The following is a 20,678-nucleotide window of genomic DNA, read 5'->3' as shown; positions in this document are numbered from 1 at the left end:
AAATTGCATAGGTCTTAACTGTATAAAATGAGAAGAAAAAAATGGGATTTTTGTATATCATTGATGCGTCGTATATAATTTAATTTAATCAATAATTAACAGTGCATCTATAAGACTATTTATATACTTACATAAATACTCTATATGCTACAGGCCTGCATTGTGATGTACCGTAATGAAATAGGCCTAAACTTTATAAACTTTAGGCCTATTTCATTACGGTACATCACAATGCAGGCCTGTAGCATATAGAGTATTTCTGTAAGTATATAAATAGTCTTATAGATGCACTGTTAATTATTGATTATTGTACCGTAATGAAATAGGCCTAAACTTTATAAACTTTAGGCCTATTTCATTGCGGTACATCACAATGTAGGCCTGTAGCATATAGAGTATTTCTGTAAGTATATAAATACTTTGGGCCCCAAAGTATTTTAAATTATGTAATTTCCTATGTCCATGGGGTAGCCAATTGATCATTATGACTACAGTAGTCAATATGTACAGTGCCATGGATTTTTATTCATATATCATGTGGGTTTCGTATGCTTAATAAGGTATGTATCTCGTTCCGAAACAAGAGCAATGCTGTTCTAGAACCTGGCGTTAACCAGACACGTGATTATAAGTAGGGAGCGGATTTTTATGTGCTAAAAAATTGTAATATACTTATTTTTTATTTACTAAAAAGTACGAAAACATTTGCTAAAAATAATACCTTACTTAGCTTGAAAAAAAAATGTTACTAGAACTAAGTACTCACCAACCACACTTGAGTATCTGTTGCTAGTAGTTGGCCGAGAATTGCAGTGAACAACAAAGGTCATCTCCAAATTCTCCATCACAAATGCATGCCGATTATCTCTAAATAACTACTTAGGCTACACTGTGAAAACGATCTTTCCACATCACAGGACGTCAGACGTGCATATTTAAAGAGAGGAATGTCACAAACACATACACCGTCAATTTCACCTACAGGCACACCCTCCAATACTTGAGCAACTTTACACATTTTTTTATATCCACTGTTTTTCCCAAACACATTCTGGAATTTCTCCCTCAGTACTTGTACTTCTGAACCTGGTAGTGAGTCTAGTTTAATTTCCACGGCACACACCTCCCTAACTGTTTCAGATAACAGGTTTGTGGATGTTTCGAGTTTTTTTATGGTGTCACACAAAAAGCTTAGATTTACTGATAGGAAAGTCAAATCGTTTTTAAACAACCATTTTTCAATATATCTCGAAGTATATCGATTGACGAAGCTTCGTTTTTGTCCAGCTCATTCACAACAGACGCAAAACTTTCAAAATTGTTTGCATAACATACAACGGCACTTAGCCATGTACTCCAGCGTGTGACTAAGGGCAAAGGAGGAAGTGGAAGATCTGGATATTTCTGTTTGAACACGTCAATTCTTGAGGGTGATTTAACGAAAACCTTTTTTCCATTTGACACCAACTTATCCACTTTGGGGTACAGAGCTCGCATAGTTTCACATAACCTGTGTTGAGCATGGACCACACACGTTACATGTAATATTTTTGGAAAGCTCACTACAAGGCCTTCAGCTGCTTTTTTCATATACGCTGCACCATCTGTAAGTAGGAGTAACACACTGTCATACTTCACCCCGTTCGGCCATAGTAAATGCATAGCTTCGTTAAATAATCTAGCTGCTGTGACATGGTTTGCAGCAGGAATTTCTTTACACGCTAGCAACGATGAATGTTCACAAGCAGTTTTCTCATTCTTCAACACACCAACAACCACTTCTACCACTTGAATCGGTTGTTTCGTCAATGCCCGCCCAGTTTTTCACTTTCATACACTGATCGAATTTTCTGTAAAGTTTCCTCGTAACATTTTGGGAGGTAAGGTTTCCTTAATGTCGATTCCTCAGGAGGTTCGATGTTGATATATTTAGTAAGGAAATTTCTAAGTTCCACATTATTTAATTTGTGGAGTGGAATATCGGCTGCAACAAATGCTCTGCATAAATCTAAGTAATATTGGGAACACTTTGACGGTCCTACGTGAAAAAAGCTGGTCCACCTATTATTATAGGCATCCAATAAGGAAAACTCAGTGCGCAGAAACCAGCGGGCGTGACTGTCTCGCACAGATGACGTATGCTCCCATTCCCAGCATGCTCTCACGCCTACTGCAGAGGGGTATTGCATGCACGCTGCGAGGAGTTCGAGCTGAGTTTTGCTTGTAGGATACCTATAGCACTTGTGAATGCACACGTGAAGCAACAGCAATGTGCTTGTTTCCAGACAAATGTTGGGTTACCTGATAGTGCTGATCTGCAGTTACTGATTTACCACACGGTTGGCAAAATAGCACTTTTCCGTCGGTAGTAAAAATGTTTTTAAATTCATCTACATATTGCTGAAGACGCGATCTTAAACTCGATTTGATTTTAGGCATCTTAAGGGTCTAATAGACACACGTCTTAACGTAAATGTTTCTAGCTACTGACTGAAAATGTAGAAGAAAAACTTCGTAAGTATAGTAACGCCACTACATCTACACTACGGTACGCAGCTTATGCTTATGGCCCAATAACAGGGAATCACAACAAGATGTACCGGTATTGCCTTACTTGATAGGCATGAGCGAGAGATTTGTTTAAATTATATAATGTTTATATCTGAGCTCTTATCTATTGTTTTTCACAAACAAACCGTGGAATGAAATCATTTTCAACAATAAATATTCCTAATTATATGTTGCAAGATCTCTCCTTCTTGCCCATGTTAATTTATTCTCTAATAATAACATTGATATGCTGCCTAGCAGTTCTCAGAACTTGAGGCGATACTATTACAAAAATGGATCACGGATACACCACACAGCGCTTAGAAACACGAAGCAACCAATAATTTTTAAAAAGATAACGTACTTCTGAGTGATATAATTAATTTAGTTTTAAAATATTTAAAAGTTCTCAAAAAAAATTATTTAAGTAAAAAAAAATCCAAGATTTATGTGTTTATAATAGTGTGGCGCCATGTTGGAAGATCCTGGTAGCATCACGAAGCTGTGCACGCATCTAGTGAGAGGGAAGGCGCGGGGAGACGAAACTCGAGCTTCGGTAGGTGTTGTAGCGCAGTACAGGGTGAGGGGAAGGAAAACTATGGGGGATGGCGCGGAGCAGAGAGAGTAGGAGGGAACATCTGGAAGCGTATCGCTCTCGAAGCTTCGCAAAGCCACGCAAATCAAAGATTCGAGAACGTGTGATTTACTAAATAAAAGGGCGAGTGAGTCACGAGTTAGTTAGTCTTAGTGACAGGCGAAGTTGTTCCTTTCCCGGAACAGTTTCAACTGTTCCGGTTCCAGAAAAATACTATGTTCCAAATAACAGTAACAAGTAGAGATGATGTGGAATTGTTCATTGATGCGACTCTTGCTCCTTTTGAGAAGTCGTTCAAAAGAGCAGTACAGTACCCTCCCTCTTCCCCAAGCAGCTCGCACATATTGGAGCACTCATCGCTCGGACTCCTCTTAAAATACGTTATCGGTATGACATAAGCACACATGTTTCTCAATAGATGATATTCCAATGCACATTCGAATCAGTTTTGGAAACTTGCTATGTATTAGGAGGGAACATTCATGTTTAGTAGATAAAACAGCTGTTGAATACAAGGTCAGGATGCAACACTTAATTTTGGTATATAAAGTCATAAAGACACGGTAATCACCTCAAAAATTTAATATGACATTTTAAATGTGTAGCATGTAATTCTTTTTTCTCTCCCTGTTACATAATAAAAAAACTAAAATCATTAATCTTTATTTTTCTTAATGCTTAGTTATAATAATAATAATTACATTATAATTTCATAAATAATAAAAATATATAACTATAAATTTATATTTTAGCAGTACTGAAACCTGAAACCCCCACACTGGCTTAGTAAAATGTTAGAAACGCATCTGTGCCAGTGTAATAGTTTAAACTTCGCATCGCACCTTGCTCTATGTCATTAGTGTCATTGCTCATGACCACACTGCAAGGATTTCAATTTCCATGCTTCCTCCTCTATCCACGTGAGAGTTCCAAGTTCCAGTGAAGTTCCAAATACAACATAAAGAAGAACGAGAACAGTGTAGCCGGAGCTGTCATGGTTCTGGCTGTCCTCTGTTGTCTCGGAGTTGGAACATGCCTTGCGCAACGCAGCATTGCGGGCCCGCAACAGCTGGACAAGTGAGCAGCTCGGAGTCGGAACAGGAGGTTCCGACCTACTGTTCATTTTTGCAACAGTTCCGAGACCAGAACAGTTCCAAAATAACTGTTGTGTTATTTTTTACCCATCTCTAGTTTTCAGTCAGGAGGGATGAAGTTACAGGCAAATGGAGAAAGTTGCACAATGTAGAACTGCAGAATATTAAATCCAGACGTTTGAGTTGGGCAGGGCATGTAGCATGTATGGGCGAATCCAGAAATGCATATAGAGTGTTAGTTGGAAGGCCGGAGGGAAAACGACCTTTGGGGAGGCCAAGATGTAGATGAGAAGATAATATAAAAGTGGATTTGAGGGAGGTGGAATATTAATCTTGCTCAGGATGGCGGGCTTATGTGAGGGCAGCAATGAACCTCTGGGTTCCTTAAAAGCCATCTGTAGGTAAGTAACATATGAGGAGGGGTAACTGAAGCCCTGATTATAAAAACACCCTAAGTCACATTTTAGGTTGAAAATGAGTGTTGAGCATTGTAATTGCTACCCACACACAGATGTATCAGTCTGAGCATAAAAATGACCGAAATGACTATTAAGTACTGTAAAACACAAGGCATCAGTACCAAGCTGACGTGCATGATTCCAATTGTGTTTGCAATCAATAGGCAGTAGTTGGCTCTACTGGAGAAAGGACAGTGCTTTATGCTGCACTATATCACGTCCAATTGCATGTGTGTTCACAATGGAAGATCACATTGGTGTATATTAAAAGAAAAAAGAAGAGCACCACATTTTTCGGAATATAGAAGAAACATCGTTTATAAGGCAAGAGTTCATAGTGAAGAACATTTCTACTATACATGTCAACACCAGGGGTTGTGGTGGCAAAGGAATTCATTCATTGACTTCAAACCTACAGTTTTTTTTTAAGTTAGACCCTAAGAGAAAAAGTCAACAGTGATGGTAAAGTACCAATAAGTGTACAGAAAATGGAAGGCATTAAAAGTGTGTTCGATACGTCCCTGAAGATGAATCTTCAACAGCTATGCTAGCAAAATAAAATAAAAATTAAGAGTATGGTGAAACATAGATAATGTATGAAAGATTTCAGAAATAATATGGTTGAATATAGATAATATATAATAATGATGTCAGGGTTTGGAACCGTAAAATACTGATATGTCAATATTCAGTTGTTATAAATTGAATAAAATAAACAGACAAATATGCAAAACATTACAATATACAAAGTGTCTATGGTAGTACAGTGCGAATGCTCACCAACTTGTTTTCAGTGATTTAATTAAAGCTTGTTTAAATTGTAAAGTGTCTGAAGCCAATTCATAGATCAAATACAAATTATTTTGAAATGATTATGAAAACAGCTTAAATCCATGTCATAAAATATTTTTTTATCACATTTGTAGTTCAATTTTAAATCTGAACTGTTGGAATATTATCAGGAACAAGTCATTCTAAAATCAGTTAACTTTATAAATGTTTATAACAATTAATTAACCTGATACATTTTTTTCAGATTTTCACGAAATGTGTATTTTGTGACTTAGGGTGTTTTTGCAATCAGCGATTCAACAATCAGCGAATTGGCGAATACATAAAAATGCAACCCTCTTTCTCCTTATATTCCCTTTGTTCTCATTACCTTCCCGTGTTATTCTTGTCTTCCCCTCGTCTTCCTTCTATTCCACATGTTCTTTTTGTTCCCATATTCTCCTTGTTCCCTTTGCCTTCCTCTTATTCTCCTCGTCTTCCCTTTTTTCACCTTGTATTCCACTTGTTCTCCTCTTCCCCTTATTTTCCTGGTATTCCCATGTTCTCCTGTTCTCTTTACACATTCCTTGTCACCCCTTGTTCTTTTATTCTCCTTATAGTCCTGTCCCCTTGTTCTCTTTATATTCCCCTTGCTGTCTTTGTATTTCTCTTGCTCTTCTTCTTGTTTTCCTTGTCTCCTTCGCCTCATTTTATTTCCCTTGTTCTCTCTGTATTACCCTTAATGTCCCTGCTTTCCCCTTCTACTTATTCTCTTGATCTCATTGTATTCTGCTTGTACTCTTTGTTTTCCCCTTGTAGCCACTACATATAGACGAGATTATGATATGGCGATAAAGAAGCAATAATGAAATTAAAATTGCATAAAACAGCAAAGCACCTGCTGCTTCCATAAATGTTTGTTTAGACAGCAGTACAAATAAAAAGAATAATGAACAAAGAAGAAATCCAGGTCAAAGATGAGAAAATATCTACTGAAAAAAAAAAAATTGTCAACGGCACAATTTCTAACAGGATATAGGATTTTGGAATGTACAATAATGGCGCACTAGTTTCTGTACACACACCAGTGAAATTTGTAATAATATTTTATTTGTTATAAATTTACAAAACTTCTGAATGAAGATGATTTACCGTCGCACTCAGTTCCTTTTGTTTTTCTTAGATTTTCGACCATGTTTTCTTCTTTTCTTTTCTTTCTGTATCCTAGCCTTCAGAATTTGATCTGGACGTCTTAGCTCTGATTTCACTCTGTTTGCAATTTTCTTATTGTGTCGGCCCCAGTGAGTATTGGGGTAAGTTTTGAAACCTAAACACAAAAACACAATCAGTATCATGCACTGGGATTTCCCACAATTAACTTAATCTTAACAATCTTCGGTATTGTCTGAAGTTACTCATATGAAAGCTATTAAAACAATGCTGATATGCATTATCTTATCATTCACAACCTTAGCTGCTGCTGCTGCTGCGTATTATCAACAAAATAAAAGCTTCACATAATTAACAGACTAAGTCATTCTCCAAAAGTGTCCTCACTGATACTATAAACGAACACTTATGATATTATATTGCCACTTCTTCGTTATTAACAATATATAACAAAGAATAATGACATAACAAATCATACAGTAAAATAATTTATTGCAAACAGTAATTAATTCATAGGTTAGAATTAATAATTTTTTCAAGAAATTTAAAATAATACATCTGTCTTCTCTATAAACCAGTTTAGCACAGCAAACTAACAGGCTCTCTCATCAACACACAAAACAATGCTGATGATGTTGATAAAGGAGACTATTATTATTATTATTATTATTATTATTATTATTATTATTATTATTATATTTCATTAATACAAAGGATACTTCTGATTGAGGTTCTGGCTGATATGTATATCTATTATCAGGCAGTACATTTCACTTGACAATATGTGTCCGAGAAAGAACAATTGTTTGTATATATATATATGAAATCTGATTAGTGAAATATGTTACTAGTCAGCAATGTACGCAATGGAAAGGAATTGGCCACCCTACCCCATTATCTCCTGGCTTAGCTGTTGAGTGATGCTTTATTGATGTTACTTACAGTTATGAGATTCCAACCTGACTTCGGACAGTTGATTGTGATATGATGAAATTATGATATGTGATATAGCTAGTGACGAAAATTTTCTGGAAAATTTTAAATCGGAAAATTTTCCATATTAAGCAATTTTTTTCACTTATTGATTTTGCCAAGTTTTATAACTGTAATGATATAATTATAAATTTTTTCCAAGGCCATGACTAAATGTCAGTTTCTAGGTTACCAAAAGCAGGAGAGAACTGTAACATTTTCTCCCTAGGAGGAGCGACGAACCTGTATCCTCAATGTCATTGATTTTCAAATTAGTCAGCTCGTCTGAGCGACATGCACCAACTATGCCAAAAGCTAAAGCAACCTAGCAATCCATCAATATTACCTCTACATGTTTTATGCGTTCTAACCTTAATTTATAGTATATAATTACCTTAACCAACAAATACACGTCATCATCCATATCAATATACATTTTTTACAACATAATTTCTTTACACTCTAATGTAAAAGTGGTTCATTTCAATGGCTTACAATTTTGTACAGTCATAATTTTACAAAGACGCACATTTTTCAAAGCTTATGAAAATCTGCATGTATGACTAGGAAGTTATTCCACCAGTGCCACTGTAATAAAATGAGTACTTTAAAATGCATACCCTGCAGACATTTCTTCTTCTGAACGTCTCCATCATCACTGTTGCTATCACTATCATTATTGGCATTAAGATTTTCTTCTATTTTCGTTTTTTCCTTCCACTGAGCATATCGTTTACTCTTGTAAGTGGCTGGGATCCAAACTCCAGATTCATCACGAATTTTCTTTGCTTTCTTCTCCTGAAAGAATGAATAAAGTGGAAGTTTTGAAGCAGAAGAAATAACAGTAACAACAATAATCTTCTTCTTCTTCTTCATTTTCCCCAATATAAAATGAAAGCTTATGAAATATAAATTAAAAAATAACTTGTATGAAGGAAGTCATCAGGCCCTGCTATCATAAATATACTTATGCTTACCACATTAACACCAATCATTTTCTTTTTTTTCTGATCCCATCGTTTCACTGATCTCTGTAACTTCAATGTTTCTTCACTGTCAGCAGTCAAATCTAATTTTGCCTTGTATGCTTCTTGGTCGAAGTTGTTTATGGCAAACCTGTTAAAAAGTTCAAAACAATCTTTAGCAGTTGTTTACGGCAAACCTGTTAAAACAGTTCAAAACAATCTTTAGCAGTTGTTCCAGGCTGCAAGATGGGATTATTTCCTGCAATGTACAGAAAAAAGGACGATGAGAAACAGTAGCAATGATAACAACAAAATTTAAAAATAAAACAAGAAGACAACAGGCAACTACTGAATCTGCGTTCATGCACGTACGCACTATCAACTGGTGGCTAAATATTAGCCTGGAATATCGTGACTTCTTATTGGAGGAGAAAAGGAAGAAAAAAAGATCAGAAAAATAGAGAAAGAAATGGATAGGAAAATAAGAGAAAGAAGTTGTAAAAAAAAAAAGAAAAGTAGCAGAAGATGACGAACAGAAAGTAGAGGGATAATGAGAAGGGGACTGCAATAAGAGAAAAATGGAAAGGAAAAGAATGCAAAAATGAAGAAGTCAAGAATGACAAGTTTTATACCATATCTAGTTTATACTCATTATATTTTGGAATATTATCTACATCACGGAATCAGCAGTTTTAAAATGTTTATGGCTTTCCACTCCACCACACTTATTACAAATTTCTACCCACCCTTGCTCCGTGTGATGATCTGGTGCTGTGTATGGAATATAATGATTCTCATCCACAGTTACCTTCCTCTTTTTTTTCATTTCAGGCAAAGAAATGTGCTTACGTTTGCCAGGTGCAATGACACTGTGAAAAGTCTCTTCAATATCATTTTCATCACATGCTGTTAAGGACTGTCTGCCATCCACTTTATGGACTGGAACCACAAATGAAATATATAAACATTTGTACCAATATATTTAATAAAAAGTAATATATTATTCATATTTAACTGGATATGCAGATCACATAAGGATAAGCATGCAAATACATACAGTGAATATACAAGAGCTGTTTGGAAAGTTCATGGAATTACATAAAATGATAATAAAAATTATGTAAAACTTTTGTTTAATTTCACAATATAATTTCCTCTAAGATGAATGCATTTAGTCCAATGTTGTTAATATCCTCAGAAGGAAGCCACCAGGATTAGTATGGAGACTGACTTCTTTCTGAAATAATGTAAACTATTTTATAATCATATGTTGTTTGCATGATTGCTGACATAAAATAGATACGCACGCAAACACATAAACACTGAACATACAAGATCTCTTCCGAAAGTTTCCAGAATCACATAAAAATGAGAATAACAATTATGTAAGATTTTTTGTTTAATTTCAAAATATAATCTTTTCTAAGATAAATGCACTTAGCAACTTTGTAATACCATAAGAAGGAAGCCCCGAAGTAGCTCAGTGGAAGGCATGTTTGCCTGCTGATCAGAAGCTGATTCAATTGGTTCAATTCCTGCTTGGGCTAATTACCAGGGTGGGTCTCTTCTGAGGTTTATCTCAGATGTCAAGTAATCCATGGCGAATCGACAACCTCATCTCTCCAAACACCATCTTGCTAAGTAACCTAGCTGTTGGTGCAGTGTCCTTAAATAACTTAACATAGACATAAAAATATTATCATAATACATTGCTTCTCCAAGCTCTGTTTACTTCAGAAATGACAAATTGACTGAATTCAAATTCTTTCCCTGCCAGAAATTTTCTGAGAGATGGGAAAAGGCGGAAGTCACTAGACATCAAATCAGGCGAATATGGAAGGTGAGGAAGCAACTGAAAACGAAGTTAAAGTTTTGAACAGTGAAAATTAATGTACCAATCTACTGTCCTGGTGAAACAGAACTTTATATACTTCATAACAGACCTCTTTTCCTGGATGTTCGCTTTAAATTGGTCTAAAAGGTTACTGTATATTCTGCTGTGATAGTTTTCTCTTCCTTTCAAGTCACTAACAAAAATGATACCCTTCACATACCAAAAAACTGAGACCATCACTTTCTCTGCTGAAGAGACCACCTCAGCTTTCTCGGTGTTGCATATATTTCCGCTTTTTGGATTGCTCAGAGGTGTAGTAATGCATCCATGTCTTTTCCAAGATCACATATCAGTATTTCGTGGAACAGGTCCAACCACTCTCAGTAATGTCATCACTCTGCTACATTTTTGCTAGGAAGTAAGCAAGCATGGCACCACATATCAAATGCAACTGTTAAAATGATGTCAATTGTTTCAAGACTTATCGTGGTTGGTGGATGCTGACTGTAAGAATCGTTCCACACTTTCTTGGCCTCATTTGATAGTGTTACCTACTTGCTTATGGTCCAATATGAAGCATTTTATTCTCCCAAAACTTCATCCATATAAGTTTTGCTATTAGTTTCGTTTAAATCTTTTACAATAAATATTTTATCACACAATAAATTTTAGAATTCTCCAATCTTATTACAACATCACACCTTGGAAGGTAGAAAACTATGTAAAAAACAAAGTGATGAACCAATTGATTTCCAACCATCTGGGAGAACTAACAATATACAGTACCAAGCTTTATAATTCCACTATATTCGTCGCAATTGCAATGCCATCTCTACCTGTATTCGAGAACTTTCCACACAGCCCTAGTAGTAAAATATGGTTATTTATTTGCAGTTTTAAATTATGAAAATACTAATTCCATTTTTGTGCACTGTGAAGAGGCAAATCATTTCATTTATATTTAAAATCCCTACTTCTTTTAAAATAGCATGCAAAAGAACTTAAACTTCAATGATACATGATAATGAGGAAATTTATAGATTTACAGCTGCAAATACAATGTCAGATGTAAGAAGTTCCAGAGTTTAGACTGTATTCTTCATACTTACAGTGACTTTCTCTTTCTATATCTTCAACTTTCTTTTTATGACTCTCTACAAAACTACTATGTTTAGCTCGAGTTAACTTCATTACTGAATATGCATGAGATCTTGACGACTGACCAATTTCAAAAACAGTCTGAAAATAAATTAAATACCATATAGAGAAAAGGACACATTGTTTGTTGTAAATGCTATAGGAAAGAAACATGTGTACAGTGCTTACCATTAGAACTTTTTATAACACTGTCATACATTCTAGAAATTGTGTGCAACTAAAATAAATATTCAGAAAGTAATACAATTAACCATTTTTCATAACTTTAATGAATACATTCCCGTTAGTAGGTTACTTTACGTCGCTGTATCAACATCTTAGGTTATTTAGCGTCTGAATGAGATGAAGGTGATAATGCCGTGAAATGAATCCGGGGTCCAGCACCAGCACCGAAAGTTACCCAGCATTTGTTCATATTAGGTTGAGGGAAAACTCCGGAAAAAACCTCAACCAGGTAACCTGCCCTGATTGGGAATAGAACCTGGGCCACCTGGTTTCGCGGCCAGATGTGCTGTTACTCCACAAGTATGACCAAGAATTTACTTCAGGCACATCATTAAGCATGTGGTTAGATCAGGGATGGGCAACAGTACACATCTGTACTATGGGTGTGATGCTTCAACCCTCTCCCAAGAATGCTCCTCATTTGAAGGTTGATGTGAACATCAAGCTGTGTCATAGGAGGTAGGAAAGGGTACACAATACAATGTCTTTCGTGAAGAGTGGAAAGAAAAATGCTGTATTTATCACATTATAGCATTGGCATTTTACAAATGTCTATGAAAATAAATATGGGCTTCAAGTGCTTCAAGGTAGTTCTGAAATATGTATTATATTACTATAGGTTTCAGTTAATGCATTTGAATAATGGTCAATACTATTAAATCATATGAACTTTTTTACTGTTTTTAATATGAATGGCATGGGTTAAAAAAACTCAAAATGCTGAGAAAAAAAAGAAAAGAGGCTACATATAATAAATGCTGCCATCAAAATTTGGATAAAATGCGGGTGATGGTGCTCCTTGCATGACGGCTTAGGAAAAGGGGTGTGTTAATGCATTTAGGCATTTTGTGCACAGTCCACTAAGATAGTGTGATGAGGGTAGTTGTGAAAACTGTTGATCATATAAAAACCAACTCATTTTGGATCAACAATTCCATTAATACTTGACTGAGTTGGGCTGCGAATACTCATAATTTTGTTTGTCTTGTCAGGGGTACAATAATATAAGATTATCGCAAAGTCAATCGGTATGCAATTTAGTATTTATGACAGACGTGTGTACTCACTTAGATGTTCTGGATATATTTCTACAAGAAAAAGATCAGAATATAATAATTTTAATAGAAGCAATGAATACCGTTATAATAAATTTGACGGCATGGGATAACTAATTAGCAAGGAGAGAATTGTCCAATCTTCCTAAATGCAAATCCTTACTAATTATAAAGCCAGTGATATTGGTAAGCTACAGAAAGGTCTTCAAACAGCTCTGAAAGAATTCTGGAAGTTAATTTGGCGAGAATAAATCCAATCACAGCGACTAAATGTTCTTTACTGATCCTTCTGATTGTAAGTACCCCCTGATTCACAAATGAAGTGGATTAATTTACAGGCCAATCGTGCCTTGTATGTTTCAAGTAGGCTGGGAATTTTACAAGGACATGCCACAAGAAAGTTTCCCTAAATTTATTATGTTCATTTGTAGCTTCTTTAAAGTCAATATTTGAAACAACCTACAGTATGTGAACAAACATTTTCCGAATTAAACTCGATCAAGATCTCAATTAACTGACTGTCATTTAGTTTTACTTTGGGCTGTGCACATCAAACCTTCAGCCCAATATAATTAAGTTAGTAAGCAATAAAGAAACTGAAACATTCAGTACAGAAGTCATTTTTTGTTCACCTATGTTGTAATTTTATGTTGGTTTTGACGTTTGAAGATTCAAAACATATAACATTTGCTGATGATATGGCGTTGTTAGCAGAAGAGGAGATGATACTAAGGGTATGCTACTGGAGCTAAATGGCAGCTGTGAGCAGTATGGGATGAAGATAAATGCAAAAAAGATTAAGACCACGGTTACTGGAAGAAAAATAAAAAAGATAAGCTTGCAAATTCGAAATGAGGCAGTAGAACAAGTGGACAGCATCAAATACTTGGGGTGTACTATAAGTAATAACATATTGTTAACAGGAAGCCAAAGGGGGGATAGCAATGGCAAAGGAAGCTTTTAATAGAAACAGGAGCATCTTCTGTGGACCTCTGGAAAAGGAACTAAGGAAGAGACTAATGAAGTGCTTCGTGTGGAGTGTGGCATTGTGTGGGGCAGAACCATAGACATTTTGATGAAGTGAAGGGAAACAGCTAGGAGCATTTGGAATGTGGATATGGAGAAGAATGGAGCGTGTGAAATTGCAATGGAAGGAATGGTTAACGGGAGAAAAGTTTGGGACAGAAGAAGATATCAGATGACAGACAACATTAAGATTTATATGGATCATATGTGTAGACTATGAGGAAGGCGGGAAGTAGGGGACATTGGAGAATACTGGGTTTTCACTGAAAGACCTGCCTTTGAACAGAAAACTATGAATAAAAATAAATGAATAATCATCTGTGCCTATCTCCTAATGTATATTACGTTTGTAATGACCTAGATTCTTCTGATCATTACTTTGAAAAAAAAAAAAAAAAAGAAAAGAAAGAAGACTATGAGAACTACTCAACTGGACCTACCTTAATATTAAAAGATATTATAAATAATAGTTCAGATTATATTAAACAAATGAATACACACAAGTTACATTTCTATGCTATAGTCAAAACTTACCCCATTAGGCCTGTAGGTTTTCATCTTTTCCAATATGTCTGAAGCACTTTGCTGAATAATAGAATTCTGCTTCAAAAATAATGGATGAACAGCAAAACTGCCGGGATTAATATTTCTGACACGTTTCACACTTTCAATTGAAGCTCCAGGACGTGAACGAATGTACTGTTTGTAGGCATTACTGCACACCGTTTTCATATTTGCCTGTGACAAGAAAATATTATTACATAATTACTGCCACGAGGAATATAATTTCAGGACAATAAGGCATTAAGATGACTATTACAATTTTACTACGTCATTCTACTTTTGACCAATAAAACGGTAGGAAAAGACGTCTTTCAACCAATCATGGCTGCTTATCGCACAATTTTATCACGTCCCTAGCATTTGTTTAATTTTATCACTACCCTAGCATTTGTTTCTTTGTTTGCCAACATTTCAAACTGCAATGGTCTGGACGTCAAAAAACAGAAAATTACAAACCACTCCAGTCGATGCACAGCACTTTCAAATTTGACTCGCATTGGCATTCAAGAACAAGAATTAGTAAAGATCACTGGTCATAGCTATGCATCTTCCCTCAAACCCTATTTACAAATAAATGAAGAGCACCATTCGGAAATCCTGAATAAATAGAGGGATACACCATGTACATCAACGAGTTCACTTCTTCTACGCATATGTCCAATATAATATCAACTGAACCGCCAACCACTAAAACATTCAAATTTGAAAATTATACTTTCAATAATTGTTTCTTTTAAAATTATTCATGTTTATTTTTTATTTCATCATCGTGAATTAAAACGTTTCTTGTTTATTTCATCATCCCTAATTAAAACTTTTCTAACACTTGTTTATATTATTTAGGTTATGTTTGTTATAGCTTCTGCTATATGATATTATGGATAGTCACGTATCAGAGATTGTTTAATACTAAGATTTATTAAAATCATCTGTCAAGTGACGTTGATTGCTGAGATCCGGATGATTGAAGTGGAATGCAAATGCTTTAATAAAAATGAAACTGAATCAACCAAGCCTTCTTGACTAGTAACCGTCCACAGAGTTCAATGAAGATTCCATAGTTGGCAGAACTGATAACAAGAAAACAGCTAATCATAACACACTACTGCTATCTAGCATAATGTTGAGATGGTACAATAATACATTTGAAGACAGTTGTATTTTCGTAAGCCAATTAATATTTTATTGTATTGGAGTACTCTGTTACTTCTAATCTTTATATACTTTCTTCTAATCGTGTAATAATCGATTAAATCCCACTCGAGTTTTGATTTTCTCTAGATAAATCAAAACCTCTAGTGAGATTACTGTTGATAATACAATTTCGTAATATCCAAAGAGTTCCTCTGTAGACCAGTCTCACTCTATCTAACAAAATCTGTCTGGCGGCGAGCGGTCGTACACAGGTCCGTGCATGCTTCCCTATGCAGACTGGTCCCAATCCACCCCATAGCTCCTCAGAACAGGAGCTCCCATTACTGTCATTAAGCAGGCAAAACATTACTATCTGGGACTGGACTGTATAGGAACTCTCTGTATATACTGTAAGATACGAAATTTTTTAAGTAAATTTAATTTTCTAACCAGTGCAGTGATATGAAAATTGAATAACTATACAATCATATCAAGTCTTCGGACTGTTGACTAAACATACATATTGTTACTATAATTCTTCATTACTTCTTTTTAACAAGAGAAGTTATTCCAAGCAACGAGACAATGATACTGCACTAATGAAGTAATGATAGAATACCGAGCAAAGGTCAACTGTATCACAGTCACATTATTCACAACAAATATCACAGGCTCTGCCTGGGATCGAACCCCTATTCTGTTTGCTAAAAAGTTGTGAGCTGACTAAACAATGACTGAGTCTCATAATCAAAATTAGAGTGAAAGGAAGAGATTATAAAATATAAAGAAACAAAATAAATTTGATTCCACATACCAGATCATTATCTGTATCATGCCAGACCATCAGCTCACTGTGCTCTTCCTCCAAGATATGTTCAGGAATGCGGCCAATAACACCATCTGTGAAATCATCTTCTTCACTAGACATCTGAGGTTGAGATGTATTAAATGGACGACCCAGAAACAAGTGCAAGTCCAACAAATATGCGAATTCATCATTTCCCACTAGAGAATACGCCACACCACTCCTTCCTGCACGTGCACAGCGACCTTCAGGACAGACCACAAACATCTGTCAGCTTTACATTGGCAATGTCATGTCACTGTGCGTTCAAAATCTGCTATGTGCATTGAACAGATTTTTCAGGAGAAAGAATAAAGTGTTATCACTTTTAATTCCCTTGATTTTCAAAGCTACTTTCAGTATAATTTCAATCATTGCGTGAAAAATGATGAAATTATACCGAGAGTAGATTTGAAAATCAAGGGAATTAAAAGTGATCATGCTCTTTTCTTTCTCCTGAAAAATCTGTTTAAATGCACATAGCAGATTTTGGAGGCACAGTGACAATTTATAACATTAACTTCAGAAGAACTATGTAAATAAATAACATTTTTTGACATGCAAATCTTACAATTTTAAACAATGAAACCGTGGCTACAAAAGGAAACATAAACAATAGTTTAGGTAGTAATTTCATATTAAAAATGTTTTTAGTGTATAAAAATATTGCGACAAACAGTTACAACTTCTTTTCCACTCCAATATTCCAGAATACTGAGAGATGTTGGAGAGGATAAGGTAGTGCAATGTCTGTACTGTTAATAGAGGTCAAACCCTTGAGCATTCACTAAATAAAATGCATGAGAAACTGGCATATTCTTATTAAACGTAACAGTTTTCCTGGAAATTGCCTATGTTGAAAAGGTTGTTATTCAAGAAACGAATAAGACAGTTTTAAGACCAAAAATTCAAAAGAATGGTTTCCGAACATAGGTTTCTGATCTCGAATTCTTCCTTAATATGCCTAAACAGCCCTGTAAGTTTGTCACAATACTTTGATAGATGCCACCCTCACATAAGCCCATATTGGTCCCTATCCTGAGCAAGATTAATCCAGTCTCTATCATCATATCTCACCTCCCTCAAATCCATTTTAATATTATCCTTCCATCTATGTCTTGGCCTCCCCAAAGGTCTTTTTCCCTCTGCTGGCTTCCCAACTAACACTCTATATGCATTTCTGGATTCACCCATACGTGCTACATGCCCTGCCCATATCAAACATTTGGATTTAATGTTCTTAATTATGTCAGGTGAAGAATACAATGTGTGCAGGTCTGTGTTGTGTAACTTTCTCCATTCTTCTGTAACTTCATCCCTCTCAGCCCCAAATATTTTCCTAAGAACCTTATTCTCAAATACTCTTAATCTCTGTTCCTCTCTCAAAGTGAGAGTCCAAGTTTCACAACCATACAGAACAACTGGTAATATAACTGTTTTATAAATTCTAACTTTCAGCTTTTTTGACAGCAGATTAGATGACAAAAGTTTCTCAACTGAATAACAATACGCATTTCCCATATTTATTCTGCATTTAATTTCCTCCCGAGTGTCATTTATATTCGTTATTGTTGCTCCAAGATATTTTAATTTTTCCACCTTTTCAAAGGATAAACCTCCAATTTTTTTATATTTCCATTTCGTACAATATTCTGGTCATGAGACATAATCATATACTTTGTCTTTTTGGGATTTACTTCCAAACCTATTGCTTTACTTGCTTCAAGTAAAATTCCCATGTTTTCCCTAATCGTTTGTGGATTTTCTCCTAACATATTCACATCATCTGCATAGACAAGAAGCTGATGTAATCCATTCAATTCCAAACCCTCTCTATTATTCTGAACTTTCCTAATGGCATATTCTATTATTTGGATACTAGCTATATTTATACATACCAGTTCCAGCTAAAAATAAGAATATATCTGGAGCATACGTACCTACTCTGTGTACAAAGAGCTTCGATTTATCAGGGAAGTTATAATTTATAACATTGTCCAGTTGAGGGATATCAATACCTCTTGCAGCGACATCTGTTACAACTAGTACAGAGACCTTTCCAGTTTGGAATTTAGCAGCATTGATCTTCCGAGCAGCAGGATCCAAATTTGAATATATATAGGTATTAGATATGCCAGTTTTTGTGAGGAGCTGAAATTTAAAATACGTGTATAACAAACTGAAATGCAATTGTATTACAAGAGGATCGAATATATACAAACACTCCTGTCTGTAGAGTTAAAAAAGAAAATCAACAATATTGACAAATAAATTCAGCAAATATGCCACATAATAGTTTTATTGATATGAGTAACAGCAAGAAATAGTGCGGAAAAAATTGAGAAAATATCACGCAATATAGAGCATATAGTGGCTAGGAAGCTTTGGTATATCAGATGGAGAGACCAGTTAAATGTACAACTTTTTCTGTGTACTGCTTATAACCATGCACCAGCGCCAGTGTCAGAAGATCCATTGGGGATATCTAGTAATAGAACAGAAGTATAGAGGATATTTTGTGAAATTTTTTGACCATAAGGTAACTGCCTGAAATTGTCTCTGTAATACTGTAACTTCTTTAATATATTTCTCACTTATACATTTTTCATACACACTTTCTGTGAAGTCCCGGCAAAGTTCCCATACTTTCCATGTTAATTTATTTTGTTTATATGTTTTTCGTTTGTACGTTTTTCTCACTTACACGATCGCATTTTTAACCCCAGGAGATACAAAAGTCATTTATAAGTTCTAAAGTAATTCTGCTCGATATTAGGTTTGCTGTGAAAATATAAGAATGCTCCACTTCAAGCTGCCCATGCGGCCCCCAACAACATTGTGTCCTTTTGGAATAGCCTTGTCTGGTGAAAATACTAAAATCTATATTTTATCAGTTACACATCTGAAACTTTGCACAAAATTGTAATTATATTATACCACTTTATACATAAAATTCGAAGGCTGCATGTTGAATAGCTCCTAAAATATATATAGCCTATTGTATTTTCATAATTAAATATCTGAACAAAGACAAAAAGTTCCCTGCACAAGAGTTTTCAAATTTTGTTTACAAGTTCACTTTAACATCTTAAATAACTTCACAGATGGTTCTTCAAATTATGCTTACACATAACGAGATATTAATTTTTAAGGTGATTTACTTAATTTTTTCAGCAAAAAGTAAAATCTCTAATAAGTAAGCATATTGAAAGTGACCTTCCCTTAATTTTATCCTGAAAATACTCTGTGAATATCTTCAGAAGCTATCAAGGAATATATTACAGCATTCAAAAAGTAATGGCAATATAGTTACTCTTTCACACTAAATTTATTTAGGTTACTTTTGACATTACATACTTCAAATATAATGTTCTGACATGTCAACAATAAGTTGCTAAATTCTTTGAAGAATGTTATGTTTTATTTAACGACACTCGCAACTGCAGAGGTTATATCAGCATCACCAGATGTGCCGGAATTTTGTCCCGCAGGCGTTCTTTTACATGCCAGTAGATCTACTGACATGAGCCTGTCGCATTTAAACACCCTTAAATGCCATCGACCTGGCCTGGGATCGAACCCTCAATCTTCGGCATAGAAGGCCAGCGCTATACCAACTCGCCAAACAGGTCAACTTCTTGGAAGATGGCAGACTCCATCTGCAACAGGATTTCTGGATATTTCTCTCACTGGCCAAACTAAAGCTCTTCGGTTGTTAACTCTTGATTGAAAGTGAATGCCTCGCTTCCACCCAACTTGCAATAGTTCAGTATGGTAGGACTTCTCACCTTTCTCCCACAGGCTTCTTGTAATCCCTGAAGGACTGAGTTTCATGTTTTTCTCTTGCAACTTGGATTTTATGAAGCACCTTTGTTCGTACCTTTAGGACTACTGTTTACCACAAATCAGAAATAGCCATTGTATTTACAAAATGTGGCTACTTTGAGACTTTCAATATTGCAAATTTATGAAACAATCGCTGCTCTGTTACATAATACAAGATTTCAATGGTCACCGCTAGAAGCACTGATTTACAGCATTGTTGCAATTAATTATCGAATACCCTAGTAAGTGCAAATTTGCACGGCAATTGGACCAAAATTACTGTGCAAGGAGCAATTTGAATATGAAAAAAATGTAAAAAAAAAAAAAAAAGATTTCGAAATAATCCTCCTTAAGTACCACTACCAGGGCAATTACAAGTTGGCTAAAACTCTTCTGCACCATAATTACGTAGATCACTCCTTCTGCTCCATGTACTCT

At 35.3% G+C, this 20,678-nt stretch overlaps 1 protein-coding gene across 2 annotated transcripts in view; it reads right to left on the bottom strand.

Annotated features, from left to right (window-relative positions):
• Window positions 1–6,556: 6,556 nt before the first annotated feature.
• The window catches only part of LOC138691048 (ATP-dependent RNA helicase DDX54), a 33,655-nt gene continuing 19,533 nt past the window's right edge, over window positions 6,557–20,678 (bottom strand). For both annotated transcript variants that reach the window (XM_069812705.1, XM_069812706.1), the window contains 8 exons: window positions 18,356–18,566; window positions 16,386–16,621; window positions 14,408–14,611; window positions 11,519–11,648; window positions 9,322–9,514; window positions 8,588–8,726; window positions 8,231–8,408; window positions 6,557–6,795 (listed from right to left, as the gene is read on the bottom strand). In XM_069812705.1, the coding sequence (XP_069668806.1) occupies window positions 6,629–6,795; window positions 8,231–8,408; window positions 8,588–8,726; window positions 9,322–9,514; window positions 11,519–11,648; window positions 14,408–14,611; window positions 16,386–16,621; window positions 18,356–18,566 (1,458 nt within the window). In that variant the 3' untranslated portion in view covers window positions 6,557–6,628. The remainder of the gene's footprint in view (window positions 6,796–8,230; window positions 8,409–8,587; window positions 8,727–9,321; window positions 9,515–11,518; window positions 11,649–14,407; window positions 14,612–16,385; window positions 16,622–18,355; window positions 18,567–20,678) is intronic.

This window comes from Periplaneta americana, chromosome 16 (genome assembly GCF_040183065.1).
Source record: "Periplaneta americana isolate PAMFEO1 chromosome 16, P.americana_PAMFEO1_priV1, whole genome shotgun sequence".
NCBI classification, from domain to species: Eukaryota; Metazoa; Arthropoda; class Insecta; order Blattodea; family Blattidae; genus Periplaneta; species Periplaneta americana.
Note: the sequence above shows the minus strand (reverse complement) of the source record. Positions and strands in the feature narration are given on the sequence as shown.